At 61.5% G+C, this 25,427-nt stretch overlaps 6 protein-coding genes across 6 annotated transcripts; all 6 read right to left on the reverse strand.

Moving 5' to 3' along the window:
• Positions 1-3,003: 3,003 nt before the first annotated feature.
• Positions 3,004-3,480, reverse strand: LSCM1_05962 (uncharacterized protein; the record flags this gene model as incomplete). The annotated part of the gene is made up of 1 exon (XM_067323396.1): positions 3,004-3,480. The coding sequence occupies one exon, from the start codon at positions 3,478-3,480 to the stop codon at positions 3,004-3,006; it is 477 nt and encodes a 158-aa protein (XP_067180347.1).
• Positions 3,481-4,153: 673 nt separating this feature from the next.
• Positions 4,154-6,418, reverse strand: LSCM1_05963 (uncharacterized protein; the record flags this gene model as incomplete). The annotated part of the gene is made up of 1 exon (XM_067323397.1): positions 4,154-6,418. The coding sequence occupies one exon, from the start codon at positions 6,416-6,418 to the stop codon at positions 4,154-4,156; it is 2,265 nt and encodes a 754-aa protein (XP_067180348.1).
• A 2,586-nt stretch (positions 6,419-9,004) lies between these two features.
• LSCM1_05964 (uncharacterized protein) lies at positions 9,005-12,061 on the reverse strand (the record flags this gene model as incomplete). The annotated part of the gene is made up of 1 exon (XM_067323398.1): positions 9,005-12,061. One exon carries the CDS (start codon positions 12,059-12,061, stop codon positions 9,005-9,007), a length of 3,057 nt encoding a protein of 1,018 aa, XP_067180349.1.
• Positions 12,062-15,820: 3,759 nt separating this feature from the next.
• Positions 15,821-17,899, reverse strand: LSCM1_05965 (uncharacterized protein; the record flags this gene model as incomplete). The annotated part of the gene is made up of 1 exon (XM_067323399.1): positions 15,821-17,899. The coding sequence occupies one exon, from the start codon at positions 17,897-17,899 to the stop codon at positions 15,821-15,823; it is 2,079 nt and encodes a 692-aa protein (XP_067180350.1).
• A 1,340-nt stretch (positions 17,900-19,239) lies between these two features.
• On the reverse strand, positions 19,240-19,962 carry LSCM1_05966 (uncharacterized protein; the record flags this gene model as incomplete). The annotated part of the gene is made up of 1 exon (XM_067323400.1): positions 19,240-19,962. The coding sequence occupies one exon, from the start codon at positions 19,960-19,962 to the stop codon at positions 19,240-19,242; it is 723 nt and encodes a 240-aa protein (XP_067180351.1).
• Positions 19,963-20,893: 931 nt separating this feature from the next.
• LSCM1_05967 (uncharacterized protein) lies at positions 20,894-23,734 on the reverse strand (the record flags this gene model as incomplete). Its single annotated transcript, XM_067323401.1, has 1 exon — positions 20,894-23,734. One exon carries the CDS (start codon positions 23,732-23,734, stop codon positions 20,894-20,896), a length of 2,841 nt encoding a protein of 946 aa, XP_067180352.1.
• Positions 23,735-25,427: the final 1,693 nt, after the last annotated feature.

Below are 25,427 nucleotides of genomic sequence, written 5' to 3' on the forward strand. Positions count from 1 at the left end.
GCTGACGGGTCTTCGCAGGCACGCTTCAGCGCGCGCCCCACATCTGGCAAAGCTTGCTGCGGCGTGAGGTTAGTGGCTTGCCGGCTCAACCACTGCACCAGCGGCGGAGAGAAGATGCCAGAGGGGATGCGTAAGAGGTACCTTGACACACGCAGCACTTCGCTTACGAGGCCACGCTGCAGGGCCAGCACTAGCGCGACCTCCAGTAGCGCTGAAGTCAGCGGTGTAACATGCAGGCCATCGCCGGCGCCGTCTTTCCCTTTGCCAAGGACTGAGCCTGAGCTGCCCCCCTTCGGGCTTTGCTCGGCGGCGGTGGGCGCCGCCTCGGCTGCCTGGAGGGCTGACTCCACCAGCTTCACTATGTGGTCCACGGCGAGCTGCACCGTGTCCGGCGCCAGCGCCGAACACGTACCTCTGCCACCGCTACTGCCACTTCCACCGAAAAGGGTGCCACGCGCCCCGCCGCCGCCGCTGCTGCCTGCCACGCCACCCTCGTACTCCACCAGGGAGAAGATTGGCAGTGACAGCAAGTAGTCACGGAAGCTGTGCACGAGTGGTATCGCCACCTCCTGTCCGCTCGACACGGCCCGAATAAATAAGTGCACGACAATGACGGCACCGCAGTTCAGCGTGGCGTCGTAGCCGGCGCTGTTCGCGAGGGGAAAGGTGCCGGCGCCACTGCTTGAGAGGCCTCCAGAGATTGTGAGGGCTGAGCCACTGCTGCTGCCACGACTGGGCTCGTGCGCCGCCGAGTACAGGCGCTGCCGGAGGTACTCTGCCGTCACATGGGGGGCGAGGAAGCGACTTTTTCCCGGCACAACGGCAACATACCGGCGAACTGCAGCGAAGGCGCGCGACAGGACCGTTAGGCGCGCCGCGGCGGCTTCGGAGGAAGTGTATAAACGCATCGCTCGTTGCTCGCCGAGTCGCGCGAGGGCAGACGCGGTCGCGGACGACGACAGCGTTGCCGCAGCGCTTCCCCGCCTCTCCGTCGCGCCGAGGACGGCGGTCGATGGGCGGCCCGCGTCACTGCCACCTGCGGCGCCGGCCACCGCTGTCTCCTCCACCGCCATTGAGCCGCCCCAATCCAACAACGTGTGGTGCTGAAAGAGGTTGCTGAAGAGGTATGAGTTCAGCGGTAACCGCTGCACCTCCCCGAAGCTCAGCTGCAAGAAGGCTGGTGCGAAGGGAAAAGCTTGGCGCTGCAGCCATGGCAGGTGCTGCTCGGCCGTCTCCCGGACGGCGTGGTGATCGAAGCGAACGTGCTGGTGCCGGTAGTGAAGCGAGATGGCGGGGAACACCTCCATCGTCAGCCCGCTAAGTTCGCCGACGACCGTCTTGTCACCGACCCGCACCGTCATGACAGCGGCGTCGTAGTCGAGGGTGAGGACGACGCGGTCGCCGGTGCCAAAAGTCAGCACGCCGCCGCCGGTGTCGGTGCGGCGCCAGTGACCGTAGAACTTACCGGCGCGGCTCAGGCACCAACCACCTCCCTGTGAAATAAATGTGTCGTACTTCGTAAAGCTTTTTGGTACGATGCCCAGCATGAGCCCGCTGCCATCGTTGCTCTCGCCATGGTGCTCGATCTTGATGCCCCATTCGTGGATGCCGCGGCGAATACCCTCAGTGACCTGCAGCGTCACCCACCCCACACTGGGCTTCAGCGCCGACGACTCGGCGATGACGGTGTCGCTGTGTGGGGTAGAAGGGTCAATGAGGTAGTTCTTGCGCGGCGCCGAGCTCTTCTCCATACGGCTCTGCATCTGCTCGACAAAGCCCATGACGCAACTCGGGTTGTGCATCTGGCTGTGTGCCCCGCCCGCCATGCGGACGTAAAGGGAGCTGAGGTGATCCATCCTTGATGCCCTCGACAGTACGAACGGAACACCTCAAGGGCGCATTCCTTCCATGAAGAATACCTGCGAAAAGATGACGGAGACACACTCACACTCACACAGACGGAGACAGAAAGGGAGGGGGAGGGATCGAACAGGGAAAAAAGGTCATACATACACGAACTAAAAAAAGCCCCGAAAGAGAAATGGGGGGGAGGTGAAGGGAGAGAGGCAGGCGAGCAGCGACAGGTTTCCAACAACAGTTCCCGTCACACCATAGGAGAGGGGGGAGGGAGGGGGGGGTAACGTGCAAAATAAACGAAAAAGGGATGGGGATGGAGGCGAGGGAACACGATGTCCGGCAAGCCAGCAGGGAATGAAGAGAGGGACCCCGTGTAGGTGAGGAGAGAGAGGGGGGAGGGAGGGGGAGGGGGGAGGAGTGCGTGGCTGTGGGAGGGGAAGGGAGGTGAATGGAAAGCAACGGCTCTGCAGACGGGGCTGGGGATGATGGAGGGGAGAGGGGCGGGCGAACGATCACGGAGAAGCGGGGGGGGAAGGGGGCAAGTGGAGGGCGACGCACGTACGCGGAGAGGCGCTGCTACATAGATACATGTATACGCATGAACGCATGTGGAGCACGCTCGTCTAGCGCGCCCGTGGACGGGGCTTTCTTCGCCCCGCTGCGATACCATCGAGGGCATGCGAAGCACTCAGAGAGGGCAAGAGCCGAGACGCGGGACGGAAACGGGAGGGGGTGCAGTGGGTGGATTAGGCTTCTCTCACGCGTTGGTGAGTCGCACGCCTCTGGAGATGCGCTGCTGGAAAGAGGACGTGACCTTGAAGAGGGATGGCGCCGCAGCACAGCGGGCAACCCCCCCAACACACACCCACACACACACACACAGACACACGGAGAGGAAGAGAGAAGCGCACACCCCTCCAACAGGCACGGCGGAAGACGTCGAGTTGCCCTCCCCAACGCCCTTTTTTGCTCTCTCGGTCCCCAAATACATCCGGCGGTTTAGCTAAGAACGCACGCGGCATGCGCCTCATCCAGGCGAAGAATATAACAGAGCCAAATCGAAGGATCCCCCCTTCCGAGCACACACACACACACAGAGTGAGGGATGCAAGCATAAACGTTGGGCGCGGGTAAGCGGCGCGTCGTCTACACGCTCGACTTCTCGATTGCCGCCATCATCTCCGCCACCGCCTTGTCTGCTGCCTCCTTCGACGACAGGCGCATCACGAAGTTCTCCGGATACCCCTCCTCGTCGTCCGTGAAGTCCTTAAACGCGGACCACACGACAATCTTCTCGCCCTGCTTGTGCTTCGTCACTTTCATTCCCTTCACGAGGTAGTGCTGCGCAGCCAGCTTGCCGATGCCCTCCCGACGGAAGACAAACATATACTTGGACGTGTTGTCCTTGCGCTGCAATACCTTGGCCGTGCCTTGCCCACGCTCCTTCCACTGGTTCTCGCCCTCGTCAAAGCGCATCAGCTTGCCCGTGTCCTGCCAAATCACGTTAAAGCGCTCTTCACCGCTCTTCACGTCGACGGCGGCAAAGCGGGCGGCACCACCGTCGGAGACGGCCACCTCCTCGATCTCCATCAGCTCATTTCCGTTCGAGTCGGTCTTGGACATCGTGGGGCGCGTGCCAGCCGCGTCTGTAAAGGTCTCGGCGTTCGCCTGTGCTGCTTGGCAGAAGGGAATAGGCAAGGGGATGCCCGCGGGATGGGAGAGAGAGAGCGAAGCGGCAGCGAATGGGTGTGAGTCAGATGCGTCGCTTCCGTCGACACGAATTCGACCAGAGCGCGGTGTCAGCGATGACGAATCGAGAAAAGAAAAGCTTGTGGGTGCGTGTGAAAGAAAGAAAGGGCAGATAAATGAAGCAACGTTTTCAAGGATGAGCGACGGGGTAATGGAATTCAGCGGAGCCCTGTAGGCGATCCCGGCAGCGCTTCGTCAACCGTATACCTCCCTGAAGACTCGACCGCTTGAGAGGTGGCTGCGGTAGCAGGAATGCTACAGTGCGGCCATGCGCGCCAGTATCGCGCAGGCGCGCATTAATGCCTGTGCTTCTTGTCTATGCCTTTACGCACCGCGAGCAGTACGAGAGAGATGGCAGCACAGCACGAGCACGACGGTCTGCCCGTGCGGAAGTGACGAGAAGGCTGCGTATGAGTTGCTCGTGCGCTGACTTGGCGAGGTGCGCATCCCTCTGCGTTCCCCCCGCCCCCCTACTTCAACCCTTCCTCTATGTTCCACATACACACACATACATACGCCAGCACGCGCATGCAGCATACCGCCTTGCTCAGGCCAGCAAATCGTCAGCGATGTCAGAGAGAGAGAGAGCATCTATGACGGCGCCGTTGGTCGGAGACATGGTGATGCAGCCATTACTCCTGCTGCCGTCTCCTCTCACTTCTTCATTTGGCCGAGGCTTCGCTTCAGTGGCAGGGTGGCGCTCGGCACCACGAACGACGCTGCTCACCGCATCAGCTCCGCCATCGACCCGCTCACGCTTGCCGCAAGCCGGCCGCATCTGGAGGTACGATTGTGTGAGACGGCGTAGCCTCCACGACGGCAGCAACGTCGCCAGGCAGAGATTATTGACAGGCACACTTGCTCCAATGAAGGTGTCTGTGGGGCTCTTTACCGCGTCCAACACACGCGCTCCCGACTCTACAGACAGCGACGCAGCCGGCAAGGGAGCCGTGGCGAGGAAGTATGGCGTTGCCGATGCAGCGGTAGGCGGCTGCCCGGCAGCGCCGATACGGAAGCCCCGTCGCGGCGTCTCCTCGAGCGAGTCCAGGCCGTCAACACCGGCGGTGGCGGTATCGCGTGTGTTGAGCACCCCTGGCACGGAGGAGAGGCGAACATTGCCCTGACCGTCAATGCCTCCCACCTGCGAGAGCAGATGCGTTGGCAGGCACGGCCTCCACCGCACAGCACCGCCCGTTCGGGCCACTGCGCTGCTACCCGCCACCGCCGCCACAGTGCCGTCACCGCAGGTGTCGTGATTGTTCACAAAGGGCGTGCGCAGGTACGGCCCGAGGCGCTGCATCACGACTTCCCCACGACTGGGGCGGTAGTGCAGCGGTGTCGCCGACAGCGGACGTAGAAGCGCGACGAAGTCAACGATTTCCTGTGGTGTGCTGTGCAGCGTTGTCGGCACATGCCAAACCTGGCCGCTCGCCGCCGGGCCGCGTGTCTGCGACTGCAGCCGGGCCCAACCTGAGATGACGACACCGTAGTACGGAGTCCCGCCATGCGCGGCCGAGGCCTCTTGCAAGGCCGCAGGTGAAATCGATGCACGGCTGCTGACTACCTCGATGAGAGGCGGCTCGTACGTGCCCTTCGCCGAATGGCCCGCGGATGACGGTCGTGACCTCTGACCACCATCGCCGTCCCAACTTTCCAACCGCTGCTGCCGGCCCTGGAGTTGCCGCTGCAGCTGCATACGTTGCTGGTGTTGTGCTTGGGAGAAGGAAACAAAGCAGTTGAGGTTGTACGGGTAGTGAGCGGCCTCTCCACCGGAGGCCCGCCACGCCAGTTCCTCTGCGGAGAGAGGTGGTACCGTATCGTCGAGGCGAGTGGGACTTGCCTCCTTAAAGGCCTCCAAGTCATCTCGCTCTTCCTCCAGCGCCTCCACCACTGTGAGTAAACGCGCATAGCGGGCATCGTCGATGAGCGCCCTCGTGCGCAGTCGCATTGCCAACTGCTGTATAATAATCTCCTTACCGAACTGGTTGTGCAGGTAGACGCGAACCACGAACGGCAATCGGCCGTTGCTTTCTTCGACGGGTGCCGAGGATCGTGCCAGCGCCTCTGCAGCGCCTCGAATGCCACGCGGCTGTTGTTGCGCCCCCTGCGCATACAGTTGGCGCTGGTGGTCCATTCGACGCCCGATTGCCTCGATCGCCTCCAACACCTGATCTGCGTCCAGCAACTTGCTCAGCACGCGGATACCGCTGCCCGCGACATCGGCGCCGTGGTGGCTGTTCAATGCGCTGCCTCTGCGCACCGGCCACGACGTAAGCTCCGCGTGCCCTAAATGAAGCCAGGTGTCGTCCAGGTAGAGGTGGTCCACCCGGTGCGACAGGAAAAAGGTTCGCAGTGGGGACGTCTGTGCCGCCGCTTCTGTGTACTTGAAGTCGCCTGTGTGCAGGTAGGTGACGCCGGACGGAGTCTCGAGGTATATCATGGCGCTACCCGGGATGTGGAACGCTGGCAGCAGCGTCACATGCACCATTGAGACCTCGGCGCGGATGGAGCTACTCTGTGGGCTGTGGGCAGCGCCTGCGGCAGAGAGGACTGGGGTGCGACACCAGAACGGCAGCCCCACCACCCGGCCGCGAAGTCCTTCGAACTTGCCCAGGAGGAGTTGCCGAGTGAGAGCGCTGGTGATGATGACGCCGGCCGCCCACGAAGAGCTGAGCCCCTTCATGTGATCTGTGTGAAAGTGCGTTAGAAAAAACAGCTCCGCGCCGCCTGCAGGGTTGGGCCCGCGGCGGCAGCGGCTGCCACACAGGGCCGGAAACTCGTCAATGACAATAGGGAGGGACGGCACACGCATGTGGCAGTGGAGCGGAGGAGACGGGTCCGCCAAAAAGGGGTGCTCCCAACGTACGCAGAGAGTGCGCGAGAGGCACCCGCTGGAGGACACACGCTCACACGCATACACCGTAGCATGGAAAGAGAAAATCGCTCTCGATGGGCGTCGGTGAAGTATCGCAGGGGGTGTCAACGACGCCGACTTTGCCGTCTTAAAATGCAATGGAGGAGACGAAAGGGCGAGGAGGGCGTGACGACGGAGAGCGGAGGTTTAGACGGCACCGATGCAGGGGGGGAGAGGGAGGGTGTGCGCTTGTGTGCGCAGCCGGAGTGGGCAGCACCGAGTGCAGCAGCAGACCACCTCACAGAAATTCAAGCTGCAGCTTTTATCGATGTCACCCACACAGTGATTTCGACCTCTCGGTGCCTCATCCCCTCCCTCCTCATTGTCCACCCGCCCCCGAGTCCACGAGTTCCCATTGGCGCTGATGTTTCTTCGCATCTCCGCCTACCCGCCGGGGATCTGTAAGATCCCCACCACCTTACACGCACACGCGCGCACACACACACCCGAAGCGCCGCGGGAAAGACGAAAAGAAGCCGAAGAATTCTCTGCAGACAACTGCACGCGCACAACGCCATCGCCAGCGACCACCCGATGCGAAGGCACATTGCGAAGCAGCCACGCACGCCACGCCTTTCCCACATCTTTCGCATTCCTTCACGTTTCCTCTTCTCATTCCGCACACCTCTCGACGATGATGTATGTCCCGCAGCCTTCGGCCATTGGCCCCTCCACACCCCCTCCCGACCTCCTGCCCCTTTCATCTCCCAATGCTCGTGCCTTCAACACCAGCCGCGTTTCTGCATCAACGCTTTACTACACCATGGGCACGTACAGATCTCAGCACAGACGAGGCCGTGGTACCGCCCGCCCTACTAAACGAGAACCATGCTGCTACTGGGCATACAGCTGCAAGCAAGCCATTCCCTTCACCGCCGCACCCACCCCACGACGTGCGCGTCAACCGATAGACGCACGCACAGCCGCACAGCCCACCAACACCTGTCGCACCACGCCTGCGGCGTGGGAAAAAGTGTGTGTGTGTGGTCTGGGCACACGCCGCAGTATTCCTCCAGGGGCTGCGAGCCGCGGCATCCCATAATGTGTTGTGGAGACGCTCCACACCCGGGCCTGGATGCGGCACTCGGTGGCGCGCTTCGGGGTGCCGGCGGTGCAGTGCGCAGAGGAGCGCCCTGAGGCCGATTCGTGGGGATCTCATCGCGCCCCCGCGGCGTCCAGCACTCGTGCTCGTCGCACCTCTGCCTGCTCTGCGTGGAGGCGGTACACCACGCCAGCGGTGCCTCGCCATCTTCATCTTCCACTTCCGCCGACCCCAGTGAGCGGATGTGCGTGGCTGGCTTGCCCGCGTGTGCCGCGGCAGGTGGGATGCTGCGGTGCGCCTGCAGAAGGAGCTCCTAGTCGCCCTTACCTGAGTTCGCGCGACGTCATCAGGAGTGCGTCTCCGGAGGAAGAAAGCGCGAGGGGGAAGAGGTCAGGATTAGCGGCACGGCGGTGAGCACACACACACACACGGGCCCACCGACCTGAAGTTGGCATGCACGAGTCCCCGCGCAAGTATAGAGTTCATGCGCGCCACCAAGAGCGTGCGGAGTGTGTGATGGAGGCGGCGCTCAAACGAGAGGTGCGTTGGCGAAAGGAAGAAGTATCCAAAGCGCCTCCCCCCCCCACACGCACACCCGACAAAAAGGGAAGACAAAGACAGTCATGCACCAAAGGCGGTGCTCACGCAGCATGGACAGGGAGCGGGGCGTGCCTGTGGGACACGTCGCCCGCAAGAAATGAGCGGCTTCGTATTTGCTCCCTTGGCGAATTCTGATGTCCGAAGAGGCATGAAGGAGGGTGGTGGTGGTGGTGGTCGCTTGGCGGAAGGGCCCCGCCGCCTCCTTTGGCGCTCACGGGTCAATCAAGTCTGCCGGGCACTCGCTGCGCCATTCCCCTCCTCCCCCTCCCCCGAAAGAATCACCGCACTTCACGAGCATCTTCAAAGCCGCGCGCCTCCACGAAGCGGCGGAGCAATAACAGACAAAACGGGGGCAAGAGATTCAGACGCGGCTGCAGCGATTCTGCGATGTGCACCACGGCTTCGTGGGCGATCGGGGACAACAGGAATGCTGTAAGCGAGGGGGTGAGTGTTGGGGGAAGGGGGGTGAGGGGGCAAGACGAGAGCCTAGCAGGAAGGAGTGACTGTGGCTTCCTGTCAGGCGCTCGTGTACAGTAGCGGCTGGCACATGTCTGCCTAGAGGCACCAATACACCGCACGATCACGCATACACGCATACACATACCTATTCTGTAGACAGGCGAGGCACGAGACAGACGCAGATGGCTAGAGGGGGGCCGGGGCCAGCGCCGCAGGCAAGTATGGCCTCGCACGTTTCTGTCCCTATGTGCGTCTCTTCCATCTCCACTTCCGCGTTATGAGCTACGGTTCTACGAGGTATCCTCCCCCCACCCCTCGTGCCTCCACCGCGTTGGCAATCTTCATGATCGCCTTCCGCCCTCGTTCTCTAGTGCTGTTGTCTTCTACTTGTTACCCTTCCTGCGCAACTCCGTCGGTGACGCTGTCGGGAGCGGAGGCATACCTACAAACTTGCGAACCTCACTGTATGTGTACGCTTTCCCCAGCTCCGAGCTCGCCTTGATGCGCAGGAACTTGTCCTCAGAGACGAAGAGCACCTTCGCCGCTTGATGCTGAGTGAGGTAGACGGCATAGCCGAGAATGCGGTCATCGTTCGTCGTGGCATGCCTGTCGTACTCCTCGACCACCTCCGTCCGCTTCTGCAGCAGCAGGTGACTTTTGGACGCATCACTCAGGCACGCGGCGATCCAGTTGCGCAGCTCATGAGCCCTTTGTCGGCGCCACTCACGGTCGTGGGTACCGTTCGCACCGGCGGTTGCGACGTGGTCGCTCTTGCCAATGCCAACGCCGCAGCCACGGTCCTTGTGCATCCGGTCCAACTCATCAAGCACAGTGAAGGGGATGCCGAGTAGCCACTTCTCTAAGACCAAGCTCATCACACCCGGCTCGGAGTCAAGCAGCGAAGAGGTATCAAAGACGAAACACTTCATGTCGCTTGTGTCACTGCCACTCTTCCGACTATTGGTGCTGGCGGTACGCATGCGAGCCCGTGAGGTTAGGTCCGTGGTGCCGGCTGTGCTGGCGGTGGCCACAGTTGCTACAGGCGACGTCGGCCTCGCCGTTGCTGTTGCTGCTGCGACTAAAGCGGCGGCAGCAGCCGCAGTGGCACTGCGTGTCATCATGGAAGGGTACGTGTAGCACGGAGATACAGAGGCAAAGGAGGAAGAGGGAGGCTCGCTTCCGCGACTGTCATCGTCAGTGGCGCCATTCGTGTCCATCGTACTCCCAGGGCTGCGGCGCACCTTGAGAAGTTCTGTCGAGGCCTGCGTCAGCGCTGCATGCAGCGATGGCGAGGCCAGCGCAGCGAACGGTGCGGTAGTCGACCAGGACGGCGGAAGTGCCGATGGGCGCTGCGCGAGTTCCTCGCGTGGTGAGTGCGCCAGCGGTGCAGCCACGCTGGCAAGGAACGGATTCGATACATCGACCGGGCCGCTCTTGCCCACGGTCTCGCCCACCGGCACCGGGGCTGCCATACTGCGCAATTTGTGCATCAGCTGCTTTGCCTTCACCGGGCTTCTCGTGCCCCTCAAGGCGCCGCCGCCAGCGGCTGCGGCCACGGTGACCTTAGGCGACGCCGAAAGCGTCACGGTGCTCGCGTGGGCGGTGCTGCCTCGGGTGGCCTTTTGAAGCCGACTCGTGCGCGAGACAGCCGCTGCCGTCCTTTCCTTCTTTGCCGCGGTGGGTACCGCGCATTTTCGAGACGGTGCGCGGCGTGCGCCCATTTTGGCGGGCGCATGTTCGCTGCTCTGCTCTTTGCCGCTGGCAGATGATGACAAGACGTCCTCTAACCTTTGACGACGCGCGTCCCGCTCATGAGCGTCAGTGGGGTCCAAGTCGGGCACGACGCTTTCGGTCGCTGCGGGAGGCGCCGGAGCGGCTGTGGCCCTGGTCAGCAGACCGTGCCGTGGTGTGCGCTTCAGCGCGGCTTCCATGGTCGGTGCGGGTGACGGACTGGCGAGATCTGGATTCCCACGCAGCCTGGCACTCAGCCACGGCGTCAGCCATTGCTCCTGTTGTCGCTGCAGGTTCTCGAGCCGACGCAAACGGGAAAGGCTTGTGAAAAAAGACGGCTGGGGTTTCTGAGCCGTCTCGGTGCACGACGCCACAGAGGTCTCGATGGTCTCGATGGAAGACAACGATGCCGGCGACGTTGACGCTCGTTGACGCAGCTGTGTGAGGCGCGCCGATATGTCGGATGCCTGAAGCAGGCCTGGTCCTGGAGGCGGAAATGGCTCTGCGAGAAGCGTGGGCCCCAAGGGCGTCCCGACTGACTTCCGCCGCGATCCTGCTGGCCGCTCGTGAGGCGCCGGTGCCCCACTGACGCCGGCCACGCCATCCTTTGGTGGAATGAAGAAGTTCTTTTTTCCACCGCTTTCAGCACCTGAGGATAGGCTCGCGTTAGCAGCGCGTAGGCGACTCAGCAGCGACGTGGTGGGCAGCGCCGAGCCGCTCTCTGCGCCAGCACAATGATTGCCGGCAGCGTCCTCTTCGTTACGATATAGCGCGGACGCTGAGGCACGCAGGCTGGCGAGACCCAACGAAGGAGTGAGAAAGGGGTCACCGCTAGCCGGAGACGCCGTGATGTTGACGGTCAGTGCCGCCGACGGACCTCGGCACTGCTGCCCAATGACCACTTCTTCCTCATTCTGAAAGATGGGAGCGGCGGACGGTGATGAGGGCGTCAGGGAATCACGGCGTGAGAGTCTCCGTCGGTCTCTCTCCAGTACCGCCATCGTCGCCTGCGCGGACGTGCCATTCAGGAAGGACAGACGCTGAGCGAGGTCAGGAGTGTACGGCGACGACGCGCACGACGATGACGCTGACGATGCGCCACTGCCACCGATCTCGGTGCGGGCTGTGCGCAAATGACGCGGGGGCGACTCCTCGTTGCGGTATAAAAGAGGGGAAAGCACCTGAGAGTCATGCGAGGGCATGTGCAGGGGCGCCAGCCCCGCCAATGCCCGCAGCCTCGCCAGCGACGACTCGGCGGGTGTGCTGGAGTGTAGGGACGACGAAAGCGGGTCATGCGCTGACGGCGGATGCGCCGACGGCCGTGCGTAGGTGTCTTCACGGGACGCCCTCGGCGATGACCGTGTCACGGGTGCTTGAGACCACGGCGCTGTCCTCCGGCCCTGCCCCTTATCCCTGCGCGCGGCGGAGGGCGGCGACTCTGGTGCTGTTGTGCTCGCGCGCAGGTAGCTGAATCCCTTACCACTCTGAATGACGCTATCACTCGGAGGTGCATGCGTGCGTGTCTCTTGAGTTGTGCCGGACGCTTGCGGCGCCGAAGAGGGTGGCACAGAGCAAGATACATCACTGAGACACCTGCGGCTGCTGCCTGTACCCGCGCCACTCGCCTGCTCTGCCGGGTCCGCCTTACCCTGCAGCGTGCCTGGGCTGCCCCGGCTGCGTTGTCTCGTTGGCGTCGATGAATGGTGCATGTGGACGTGGCGCGTCTCGTTCCAATGGCGTTAGTGCGCGCCCCTGATCTGTTTTTTCCTCCCGTCCTGCAGTCGCACCGCGTCACCGGGACGTATGCCCGGCCACCTGAGTCGCCCCTCACCGCTCTCACGGCTGCGTTGATCACGACACCCTTGAAAAAACAAAGATCGAATGCTGTTGGCCAGCTTTCAATTCCTTCTCGATGACGCGCTCCAGAGCGTACATGCAGACGTCGACTTGGCAAGAAGCACCGCACCTGTCCCGATGACCCCTGTTGTTTGGGCAAATCAGCTGTGGCGCTTGGCGAGCGCAGACAAAAGCAGGTGAGCTGTGAGGGAAGGAGGTAAGCGGGGGACTGATGAGTCGCTGCAGTGGAAGCGCAGGTATTGCTTTGGCAGCCCACATCTCCCTTGTCGCCTTCAACTTGCAGAGGGGCAGCCACAAGCGCAGGGCTACTAAAGGTGCGCGAGTGTGCAGACTATGCTCTCTTCCAGGCCGTGCTTCCGCCCGTCGTCAACGGCACGTCAGCCTCTCTCCCCCTCCTTCCAATATGTATGCGGTGAGTGAACCACACGTGCCCTGCCCGATGCAGCGCCGCTAGCACCTCTGCAACGTTTGAGTGGGGGCTATACTGGGCGCCCTCTGCGAGGATTTGATATAACCTGAATCTCTTGAGGAAAACCACCGGGCTGTGTTCCTCCAATGAAGTCACTGTGGAGGTCCGACACGGGTGCCTAAGCTCACTGCGCAACGCACCAAAATAGAAGCCACTACGTGAACAGGCACCGCCCCCCACGCTGCCGCTGGCCACAGCACGTGAATCAATCGACAGCGAAACGCACGCAAAGAAAAAAATGAGCGAAAAAATGCATACAAAAAGAGCTCCGTTCGCGTCCCGCGATGCTGGCGGCCGCTTAGCATTCGCCGTCGCCGCTGTCGCTTCGGTTGTGAGGCGCTCTGTGGTGCAAGTGGCTGCATGTGGCTGCATGTGGGGGGGCAGTAGAGGGGGGAGGGGGGAGGCAGGAAAAGTGCTTGCGCCTCGGTGTGTGTGTGTGTGGCTGCACGTGACGCTCATTGCGGCTGTTGCGTGATGGCCACAATTTCCGCATTCCTCTCTTGCACGCGATTGGGGGGGAGGCGTTCGATGCTGTTCCTGTCGTTTCGCTGTGCCCCCCCCCCCAGCCGCACCGAATGACGCCGACCACCCCACTGCGCGACATCATCGAGGGGGGAGTATACCCGCACTCCCTTCCCTCTGAGGGGGAGGGAGGCCACACGCCTGCCGACTGCCCTCGGGTACGGCTGCGGGGAGTTGGTGCCAGCAGAGATGTCCGGAGCTACATTGTGCCCCATTCACTACGCGAAATCCTTGCATCGCTAAAGGCTCCAAGCGCACCTTGTCTGACGAGGTCCACGGAGTACGCATCCGCTCCCTCGCAATGCATGCGCGACCGCCCGCCCGGGCGTCTATGGCTGACCCGACCCCTGCGCGAGCCCTTGCTGCCACAGGCGCACCGCAGCATCCCACCTGCCGCGGCACACGCGGGCAAGCCAGCCACGCACATCCGCTCACTGGGGTCGGCGGAAGTGGAAGATGAAGATGGCGAGGCACCGCTGGCGTGGTGTACCGCCTCCACGCAGAGCAGGCAGAGGTGCGACGAGCACGAGTGCTGGACGCCGCGGGGGCGCGATGAGATCCCCACGAATCGGCCTCAGGGCGCTCCTCTGCGCACTGCACCGCCGGCACCCCGAAGCGCGCCACCGAGTGCCGCATCCAGGCCCGGGTGTGGAGCGTCTCCACAGCACATTATGGGATGCCGCGGCTCGCAGCCCCTGGAGGAATACTGCGGCGTGTGCCCAGACCACACACACACACTTTTTCCTACGCCGCAGGCGTGGTGCGACAGGTGTTGGTGGGCTGTGCGGCTGTGCGTGCGTCTATCGGTCGACGCGCACGTCGTGGGGTGGGTGCGGCGGTGAACGGAAAAGTGCCTATTCGCTCCCGTACGTTACGAGCTCCCCCCTCACGCCCTGGCACCGGTCCATCGCGCGTGCAGGCACGACAGCAAGGCGCCGACTCCGTCAGCAGAGCGCGGCCCCCGTCTCGTACTCTGCCCACGCACCCACGCCGCGCACTCCCCCCTCCTCCCCATCCGAGTGGCGCAGACTCGCCGCACCACAGTGGGCGGCCGGGGCCGGGTCACATACGCCCGTGCCACGCCCGGCTCCGTACCCATCGTGTGGGTGGCGCAAGCGGGTGCACTGCCGCACGGCGCTCCGGCGCATGTAGCCGGCCGCGGTGCCGCTACCAGGGATGACTCGGGGCAGTTGGCAGGGCTAGAGAGAGGCAGAGAGAGGGGGTGTGGGGAGGGGGCTGCTCGCCTTTCCCACTGAGCGGGTGGGGCTACTGGACCTCCCTCCCGTCACACAAAGTGGGGGCGAGACGCTGGACGCATCGCGAAGGGGAGCGCGTGCTCCCTCTTTCGCCCTTCTCGGCGATGAGGAGGGCGATGGTGTTGTACAGTCGGCAAAGCAGAGAGGCGGAAGAGAGGCAAAAGAGAAAGCTGACGTAAAGTTTCGGCGCAGTCGGCTCGAGACGCTATTTTTGGCCTGCCGCTGTCAAGAGGGGAGATGCAAGGAGTGGGTGGGGCATGAAGGCGGTGTAGCGCCGCCGGCAAGGCTGGGGCTACCCGGGCTGCATGCGCGACTCCGTCGGTTCTGTGTACCCTTCGTGCTTTTCCTTCTTGTGGGCACCCACTTGGGTGCCCGAGGGCGATAGGTGGCCGGGCGACACTGGAGTGGGCTGTGATGAGGGAGGGAAGGGTGTGTGGATGGTGACGTGCAGCCAACCGCAGCAGCATCCGCTCACCTTCCCCCATCCTTCCTTCTGACATGCGGAGAGGCGGCGCACCCGGACTTGAAGTGCTCCAGGGAGTGTGTTTCTCGTGCTTTACAGCTGGCGGCTCATGTGCGCAGTGGAGGTATTGGGGAAAGGAGAGGAGGGGAGGAGGTGTGTGTGTGAACTAGCAACAATAGAGGGAGACGCGAGAAAAAGTCAGCAAAGAAAATGTTCGCCAAGGAGTGCGAGGGGGAGGGGAAGCGTGTGCATGTCTGTGTGTGTGTGTGTGTGTCTTCGCGTGAAGCCGAAAAAGGGGGAGGAGGCGGAGGGGGAGAGGGAGGGAGAGGTGTCTGTCGACGTTTCACAAGCCGAGCTGTCCTCTTTCGTGCGCACCCCAGCTCCTCCAGCGGCCGCCCCGCCCAGTCACTCTCTCGGTCAACATAATATAATATAATATAATATATATATATTATATGTGTAGATACGGAACACACTTCATGCACAAGAAGGTAAGAAAGCGGAGGAATTGAGGGAGTCAATCAGACACGCCCAAAACTCATCGAAAGGCGAGGGGAGGGAGGAGGAGGGGAGAGGAGGGGGTTAGGGTACGAGCAGAGGGCACCATTCGCGTACCGAAAGGATACAAGCAGTGTTACCACCACGCAGCGGGTCAAAGTTCTTGGGCGCATATGCCGGTGTGTGGGCATGTGGGGGTGACGGATAGTGAAAGGAGGGCGAAAGAGGGGGAAGGGGAAAGGGGGGAAGAAGGGGGAGCAGGCAGCGGTGGAGAGGGGGACAGAGGCCGGTAGAGGTCGACAAGTCCGCGAGGGATACCAGGTGCCGACATACATCCGCTCCTTCTCTCCCCCCCCACAACATCGTTCGCTTATGAGTCGAGACGCTCAACTACACCAAACGCTTACGTGAACATTTCCGCGTGCACGAAGTCCGTCTTGCGGGCCGGCACCTCTTCGCCTTTTTCTATGCAGTCGAACTGCTCGATGATGGGCCGCCCAGCGCGGCCCTTGACAAGAAGCAAAGCGCCCTTATTCCCGTTCACACCACAGTAGTTGGGGGCCGAGAAGACTGTCACAACGCGGTCGTTGTGCGTCCAGAAGTACCCATCCATCGCCACCTGGTGCGCACGGCAGATGAAATCAAAGTTGTTGCTGGTGCAGAAGCTCAACGACGCCGATGGACCAAAGAGGAAGCCGCAGCCTCGAGGGTTTCGCTTGTACGAGTCCACTTCGCTCGTGGGGTCGGACCAGAGAAGGCCTGTGATGATGTCATCCTCGGCGGCAGTGATGTTGCCGCAGCTGTAGTTGCGCCGCTCCAGGGCACAGATCTCATCCACCTTCTCCAAGCCTGGCGAGAGGCCGCCGTGAGCCACAAAGAAGCGCATATGCAGCGTGTGCACAACCGCAGCCAGAGGCAGGTCGAGGAAAACTCTATTCACGGCAGTCCACACCGCCGCGCCGGCCGCCGCGCCGAGCGACGCCGTCGCCTCTGTCAGGAAGCCGTACACGCGCGACGTCTTCTCCTCCTCGTGGTTGCCGCGCGTCAGATACACCAGCGTTGGGTATTCCACCTTCAGCGCCAGCAGCAGCAGCACCACCTCGAGGCTATGCGGGCCGCGGTCCACGTAGTCGCCCATGAACAGAAAGCGGCGGTCGCGGCCGTCCGTGTTGCATCGGCGCCGGTCATACTGCTGGCACAGCACACTTGTGTAGAGGTCCTGGAACTGGCCGTGGATGTCGCCCACCACCACCAGCGTGTCGTGCGCCAGCACCTCCAGCTCCAGCAGCGTGGGCTCCTTCACCAGCACCTCCGTCGCCGCGGCACACAGCTTCATGATGTAGTCCTCGTTAAAGAAGCTCGCCTGCGTGTACTCGCCGTCCGCCCTCTGCGATACCGCTGGGGCATCGATGTCGCCGCACTTGCCACGGTGTAGCAGCCACTCGATCAGCGGCACGAACTCGCCGCTTTGTGGGGCATTGTGGAAGAAGAAAAGGGGCCGCTTGCGCCGCGTCCCTACGGCCGCTGGGCCGCGTGGCGAGGTGGAGAAGGCAGCCCCAGCAACTCCCGCCCCCAGTGCTGAGGGTGAGCTGCTCGAGATCAGCTGCTCCCTCGTTTGGCTTCGTCCGCTGCACAGCGTAGAAGACAAGGTGGTGACAGTTCTGGCGTGGTCGGCAACGCATGTAGGTAGGTCTGCCACCACCTCCAACGAGGATGGCCCGCTGGGTGCGCTCTTGCAGAGCGGCTGTTTCCATGGCATCGTCGCTGGGTAATCGTAGAAGGGTTCGTGAATCTCTGCGGCGCAAGGCTGCCGAGACACCAGTGTGGCCGTCGACGAAGTCTCTGTGATATCGTGAGAGGCGACTTGCGTGTAGGGCGGCTGCATCGTCATGCGGCACTTGATGGTGGACCACTTCACATCACCGTCGTGATTGCTGGAGTTTTCGGCTGACGCTGGGGTAGTCTCATCCTCTTCATCGACAGAGGCGCTCGCCCCTTCCACTGAGCTCGCTCGTGGCCTGTCGTGCGCCGCGGCGGTCGCTGAGTGAGGCGGTGGTGGGGTAGGAAGGAGTGCGCAGAGCCACCGCGTGATTCGCTCCACTGCGCTGGGCTGCGATGCTCGCGCATCAGGCCTCGGCGAAGAGAGGACTTCGTGCGCCGGCGGTGGCGACTCCGACGCACCAGTGCTAACGTGCTGGTCCCCCTCGCGGCTGCCGCGGCTACGGCTTCTCACACCGGTGTGAGACGAGGATAAAAACAGTGAAGGCGAAACTGTCGCGCCCTCCGCCGCCGAGGTGGGCACTGCGTCACTGCCGACGCTGTATGCCTCAAAAATGCTTTGCCTGTTCGCGCACGAATCGCCGTCGTAGTGCAGAGCTGTTGAGGCGAAGGGCGGGCGAGCGGCGTACGCATTAGTGCTCGTCGACGCGCTCAGCGGCGGGCGCGTCCGCCCTGCGGTACTCCCATACGAGGCATTCGGCATGGGTAGCGGGTGCGTCAGAAACAAACGAGAAGAAGTACACAAGCAGCAAAGACCATAGCCGGGTGGACGAGAAAAAAGGCTGGCGTCGTGCCAGACTTGTGCGGGCAGTCGTGACGCGTCTGTGGTGAGGTGAACACAGCCGGAAGTGCACGCTGCAGGTCACAATTCAAGGTGCCTCTCTAGAGGAACGTAACGCAGAAAGAAGGGTTAAAGATCAGAAGCGGCCGCTAGCGTTATCGCTGTCTTGAGATATCTCTGAGGCGACTTCTCTACGACCCTCTTCGACGATAGAATTGGAAATGGAGATGTTTGGGGAGGGGTGAAAGGGGTGAGGAGAGCGACCTTTGGCTTCGGTACACCTCACCCTCACTTCAGTGAGTGAGAGAGTGCCACGCGTTAGCGCTTCCCCAAAATAAAATATGGGAACGAAAGAATCGCTCTCCGACAAAAAAACGAATGCGCGCGTGTGTGTGTGTGCGTGTGCGTATGTATACCTACATGCACAACAATGCCGTATGCTTACTTATACACGACACACACACACACACAGATACATATATGTTTGTATATGTGTAGATGGGCGGGCTGCAGCAAAAGAAGCGAACACGAGAAGCGCCCCGATTCTGGCGAGCGATACGGTCCGTTGCTTCTTTCTGTGCGTGAGTTCGTAATGCGGAGCTACCCGCGGTTCGATGGGCCAACCTCTTCATTCCGTGCATGTGTGTATTTGTAAGTGTGGGTGTGGAGTGAGAAGTGAGGAGGGAGAGAGGGGCATGCAATCACACCAAGTAGGGCGACAAGAACAGCCGCCGAGAAGAAAGAGCGTGGAGGGGGGCCCCGTGAGAGACGAATTAAACAGATGCGGAAGAGTCACGGATGCACGGAGAGAGACCGCAATAAACGCATCGCGTTCGCAAAGAGAGCTGCGCGCGACTGGTGGCTGCGCACCACCCATTTTTTTCCACTTCCTTTCTCTTTCCTCCTTCACTTTCTCTCTGCCGGTCAAGTCGGCAATGACGCTGCTTCCGCCGCTCGCCATTTTCTGCTGCTCTGCTCTCGTGCTGTCTATTCGGGCCGCGCTGAGTTCCAGCGCACTGCACACACACCGGCCCGCCTCACCCTCGCGGCGGCTCCCCTACAGCAGTCTCCGTTATTCCCCACCCCATTCAACACTATATGCTCTTCTCGCGCATCATCCGCGTGAGCACGGCAGCCCTGATCCACTGCCTAGAGAAGAGGGAAGGGGATCTGAAAGAGGTGCACAAAAGCAGGAAAAGACCGTCACTGTGTGCACTGTTGGGAGCATTGCCATTCCACACCAGCATTCATTGTACCACGGGTCAGTAACGGCACGTGTTCCATGCCTTGCTGCTGCACAGCGGCGGCGGCGGTGACTTCAGCAGCTCTGGCTGCGGCCTGGGTGCTGGGCCGAGAAGTTCACCGCACGTGACAATGTCGACGGGCTCGCAGGTTGGGAGTTGAAACTCTGCAGCCATCTGCTGCACGACGGGGTCGCTCGATGCGATGATGGTCGGCTTCCTGAACTTCTTACGGAAGAAGAGAGCACAAAGAACGTATAGTCGCGTGTCGCAGCTCTTGGGATGAATCTGCAGCTTCTTCATCAGCTTCACGTCATACTCATCGACCCGTTGCACAACAACGCGATACGTCGTCTGATCGAGCAAGACATTTCTCTTCTGACGGAGCTTGTCGTAGTTGATGAGTGCCCTGGGGCGCAGCACCGAATCTGATGACGAGGCATTGGCTGCGATAGCGGAAGCCGGGGTTGCCGAGGTACCGGCAGTGGTGTTATCAAAGGCAGCGATAGTGCGAGTCTTCGCATCCTTGTCGAAGAGATCGAGGGCGAGTTCAGGTACAATTAGCCTGTTGTCAAACCCAACGCCGGTAAGTGCCTTCATCGTCGATGCCGTCACACTGTCAATGGCGACGTGGTCCAGCACAATGATAGCGTTGCGCGGCATGCCACCTTGGACGACAGGGCGTAGATTCGGGCAGCCGGCAAGGCGAAGGCGCTCGAGAGAGCCTCTCCACGGCTGGTGCATCGTCCCCTCAGTCGTGAGACAGATTGCTCAGAGGGGGCCGCTACGGATCTCTGCAGCTTCCATTGAATGGGAATGCCGCGTCAGAAAGAGAAGAGACGCACAGGGAAGGCGTGAGGGGACCCTCGTCCAGGTTCACCTACTTTCTGCAAGAGGTGTGTGTGTGTACGTGTGTGCCAGGGATAAAGAGAAGAGATAGTCGAGGACAGGAGGCGTTGATTACGAAGATGGTGGTGCTGGCTGCAGGTGAACAACGGAAAGAGAGGGCGGCGCAGCCAAAGGACGGCACCAGGGCAACACTACCGCGGCGTCCGTGCCCTTCCAAAGCCATGAAGAAGGCCGAGTATGATTGACCCTCCCCCCTTTAAGCGAAAAACTTCGCTTCACGAGACCATCCGAGAGGGAGAGAGGCACCGGTGATCGGTGAGCTTTGTCGCACCACCACGCACGCCTACGCGCTCCTACGCGACACTTCGAAGGTGCTCGCTCCGCTCCTCCTCCCTCCCCACTCTTACCGCAAAAAAAAAGAGGAATTGACCGAGAAGAAGACGAAGGCGGGTGGAAAGTGTGTGTGTGTGGGGGGGCGTCAAAGGCCATGAGGAAGCGCAACAGTTTGTCACAGGCGGATCTCCATGCAAGCGTTGTTCGTTGGTGGTTCGATGAGAGGGGGGAAGGGGGCAGACGCTCACGCACATCAGCGGGCCACGTTTACGTGAGCACGCCACTACTTGTTTGTACAGACGCACAGACGCAAGACGAGGAAGAGAGGAGAACAAAAATGAAAAGCGCGCACCACATACTTGATCTATTGTACATGAAGCCAACAACCACAGCAGAGGTACAAGAGTGACGATGCACATGCACCCATGCACGGAGACATAAACTGCCCGCACGGCCTCCACTACCAAGACTGATTTTTCTCTGTTGGCAGCTATCAGCGGCGCCGCGCTTCCTCTTCCGACGGCTGAAAATCCTCGACGGCGTTGGCGCGCCGCATCATCACCGGCAAAGACGCCTGGAAGTCGTGGAAACGCTGAACGTCGGCGGCGCTTAGTCCGGTCATACCAGAGAGCACAGGGACAAAATCCTCAGGTGTGACCGGGTCATGGGTCAGCCGCTCCAGCCGGTAGTCAGTGAGTGTCTGTGCGACGCAGTCGCGCAGCTGGCCAGCTGAGAAGCCATCCGTAAGCAACGAGACATGGCTGACAGCTTCCGCGATGGATGCCTCTGCGGTAGAAGTGATGGCAGTGATGTTCGCCGCCTTCAGCCGCGCCTTGACGAACGCGTGCAGCAGCGACTCACGCGTCGCAAAGTCGGGGTTGGCCAGGTGCACTGCTCGCTGAAAGCTCTTGCAGAGGGCAGCGGTGTCGGCACACCACGGCTCCGTCGATGTGGCGACTACGAGCACACGATCTGTCAGCTGCACACTGGCGATGCCCTTGAGCAGCTCCTTCCTCAGCTTCCTTCCACGCACCGCCTCCGCGTCTTTCCTTTTCTTTCCTTGGTTGCCGCCCTTGCCCGGGAAAATCTTCTCGATGCGGTCGATGTAGATCACCGACGGCCCTTTCATGCGCGCCGTGTAGAAAGCGACGCGCACCAGCTTGGCGGCTCCCTTCGTGGTGGGGAAGTTACCAGGCGATAGATTGAAGAAATGGGAGCCGCTCTCGTTGGCGATGGCATAGGCGAGGAGGGTCTTCCCAGAGCCTGACGCGCCGTAAAGCAGGAGACCCGTCGGATGAGGCGCCAAATCGTGCACCACTTGCGACCCCAGCGGCAGCACCGCGTAGTCATTGATGGCGGCGCGCACCTCGGCGGCAGAAGGGTCCTTCAGCCACGAGGCCTGCTGCACGAACGCGTCGAAGAGCGCCTCCATCTTGTCCTTCGGCATCCCGATCGCCTGCTCCACATCAGCATTCCACCCGCGCAGCACTCGCCTCCACTTCTTCTCGATGTCTTTATCAACCGTCCGCGAGCGCAGCAGGCGATCGAGCGGGCCGGCCGAGATGGCAAGGGGGCCGACGAAGGAGGAGAGCCGCACATCCGGCGGCGGCAGCTGAAGCTTGTTCTCGTACACCAAGGTCCTGAGGGAAGTGTCCAAGTCCTCGCCCTTGGTCGGGTCGCGCAGCTTCGGCTTCTTGGCGGCCTTCGCCTTTTTGGCCTTGCGACCGCCTTTCCGCTTTTTGCCGGCATTCTTCTGCGCCTCGAGGCGCTGCTTGAGGTTGTTCACCTCCATCATGACAAGCTGGTCCACGCACTGGCGCAGGTCCTGCATAACGCCGCGGGGGCCGTCCACCAGCTCCCGCCTCAGCAGCGTCTCGTCATAGGGCTGATCTAGGTCGCCGTTTTCCACGCGTTTGAGCTGGAACTGCTCCCTCCACAGTGCGCTGTACCGCTCAGCTGTGGCCGAAATATGGTCGAGAAAGGCGCTGGGCGGCACCGCTGGCGAAGCGGCGGCGGCGGCATCGCCGTCGCGTGGGCGGCGCGAAGACGGACCTTGACCGGCCAGCGTACTAGCGGTGGCGGCTGCGTCGACCTCTGACGTACGAGATGCGACGCGGCCGCTGCCCCCCATTGCGGGGAAGCTTGCCTTGCTACTGCCGCTTGCCTCCGCTACATTGAACGCGCCAGTCAAGCCGGCTTTGCGGGTGCTGCGGCCGAGCAGTGCCAATGTACCTCCGTCCTCCCCCGCCGGAACATCCACAACCCCATCCTTCGCCTTCCCGTCAAGGCGTGCGTAAGCCATGTGCATCAGCACTTCGTCCAGCATCACCTCCAGCACCTTGGGCCCCTCCTGACTCGTTAGCTGACGGCTCATCTCAAGTGTCTTCTGCACCAGCTCTGCTTGGTTCACTCGCTGCCGCGCCTTGCGATTGTCGTGGCTCACGACAGCGGCGATCTTCGCCGCGTCACTGCGAATGGCTTCCGTGCTCGTCATCCCGAGCAGCTCCTGCTCCTGCTGGTACCGCGCTTTGGAGCGCTTCTGCTGAAGATAACCGAGAGTCACCTTCTGTAAGACGGACGCCGCCCAATTCTTGCCTGTCAGCGACGGCAGATCCGCCCTGTGCGCGGCGGCGTACTGCTGCTGGCGGAAGAGCCGCAGTTGGATCCTTACCCGCTGCCGAGCCTGACGACTGCGCTCGGCGAGTTGCAGGATGCGGACGGCCTCCTCCACAGGCATGGGTGCTGACTTGCTCTCTGCCGCTGCCGCCGCCTTCTCCGCGGTGGTGGGAAGCGGCGGCAGTGCTTTGGTCGGGTCCTGAGCAAAGAGGGCGGCGCTGTGCGCTGCTGCGGCGAGCGCCACTGGAGCCGCCTCGGGCTCGGTTTCTTTGTAGTGCTGCTGCAAAGACATGACGTACGCCCGCTCCTGCTCCAGAACCTCTCGGCGGTCCTCGAGGAGGTACGTTGGCACTGGGGGCTCCAGCTCCGCCGGGGATAGTTTCATCTCCTCTAGTGTGTCGTCCAGCGCCACGTAGTCGCCGCAGTGCTCGACAATATTATGGCGCGCCTCCAGCATGCGTCCGAGGCAGCTGTCTAGCAGCGTGCGCACATCAACGCGCCGCTGCGGCTGGAGCTCCGTGTCATGGATGACGACGAGCTGCCGCGCCAGTCGCACGTACCGGACGTAGAGAGAGAGCCAGTACTGCGCGTAGTATGCTTGGCGTGCTTTAGCGTCTTCAGGGACGCGCAGGGCACCCACATAGACGTCCTCACGGTGCAACTCAGTCAGGTCCGCCAGAACTTGCTGGTACTGACGCTGGTATGCAAGCGTAGACATGCTGTTTACCTTTCCTGCGGAACAGCACTGGCGTCCTCGGATTCTGCCTTTGTATGTGTTTCCACTCGACTTGCACCTCCCACCAGCCACACACGCGCGCCGCAACTGTAGCAGTCCCTTCTCGTGTCTGTTAGGCGGCACAGAGAGTCGCCTGCACGTTGGGAGGGCGAAGGAGGAGAAGCTGCCCTGCGTCGGAACGCGCAGACGAACAAAAAGAGGGAACACGAGAGAGAGAACGGCCGCCGCAAGAGAATCGGGTGTGCTCTGCGTTAGCGAATGAGATGGGATGGAATGCCTACTTCAGAGGAGCAGGGATGAGCTTGTCAGTGAAGAAATAAGCAAATACAAACGTACATACGTGTGTGTGTGCGTGTATGTGTGTATATGTGTACCCTCCCTTCTCCTGTGTATGGGACAGAGAGAAGAGGGGCGGAATGAGGGAGGGGAGCAGAGAGGGGGGAGAGGAGTACCCGCGGAGGCTATGAGCGAGCCGGCACTGGCGCCTCGGTCCCACCGACTAACCGGGGGCTGCCGGATGCTCCCGCGTGCACCGGGGCGCAAATCGGCAAGGATAGAGCGCGGTGCTCGTATGGCATACGAGCGCCGCGCCGAGACGTGAGCATCTACGCCGTGTCTGTGTACGGTCGAGCGTGCGAAGCTGCCCGTCCTTTCAGCCTCCTATCCGACCCGGTAGAGACATGAGGGGCGCCGCATTGGGCATGCGTGTGTGTGTGTGTGTGTTGAAGGGGACGGCATTTTCTACGATGGCGCGCAAAGTGAGCACAGCGCGCGAGGAGGCCACGAGGGTGCGAGGGTACCCTTTTAGTCGGGGAGACGGCACTAACGACTGATGTGCCAGCGCCGCGTAAATCATACAGGTGCGCCGAAAAGAAACACCCATGAGAGGACAACTCGATCGTCCCCCTGCCCGGTCTCGCCACACTGCTGTGGTCCTGAGGAAAAAAAGGCGAAGACAACGAGCGAACAAAAAAAGAAAGGAAAGATGCATTTGTCTTCTTCCCCCCTTCACAGGGCCTGCTGGGCTCCATTCCTGTCAGAGAAGGAAGAAAAAAAACGAGACGAGACTAGAGAGAGTAAGGGGGAGGGGAGGGGCCACAGTTATTCATGAGCACGCACTGTCCACGAGACGCCTTCCTCATACAAGCGATGTGAGTGGCGTAAAAGTACCCAACACACACACATGCGGAAACAACGAGAGTGAGAGAGGGTGAGGCTGCCCTCATAGCGAAAGCACACGAGAACGACGAACCGAAGGCGCCGTTAGGGGGTGGAGGGGAAGGGAGGCGACAGACGCGCCTGCCCTTACGCGCAAAAACCAACGAGTCGCACGCGCGTGACGGAAAAAGAAAAGGCGCGCGGGGAGGGGGAGGGGTAACAAGAAAAAAATCTGGACGAGGCACATGCGTGTCAGCGCGTATGTACAGAAACATGTCTGTCTGTCTATCTCCAGAGCTCCGCTTTGGCGACTTACACGCGCACGCCGCTCGCGTGCTTGCTAAAAAAGGGGGATATATATATATAAAGCAAAAAAAGGTTTACCATGCGTCGTCACAGCGTTTGAGGCCCGGTCATCCCTCCTTGTATGTGATGCTGTATAGCAATCGTGGGTATGAACGCCTGCTATCTTTTCCTCTTCCCTCCACCGCGTCCCTTCTTCCATAGAAAATGGGCC

The sequence above is a fragment of the Leishmania martiniquensis genome, chromosome 13 (genome assembly GCF_017916325.1).
Source record: "Leishmania martiniquensis isolate LSCM1 chromosome 13, whole genome shotgun sequence".
In the NCBI taxonomy this organism is placed as follows: domain Eukaryota; phylum Euglenozoa; class Kinetoplastea; order Trypanosomatida; family Trypanosomatidae; genus Leishmania; species Leishmania martiniquensis.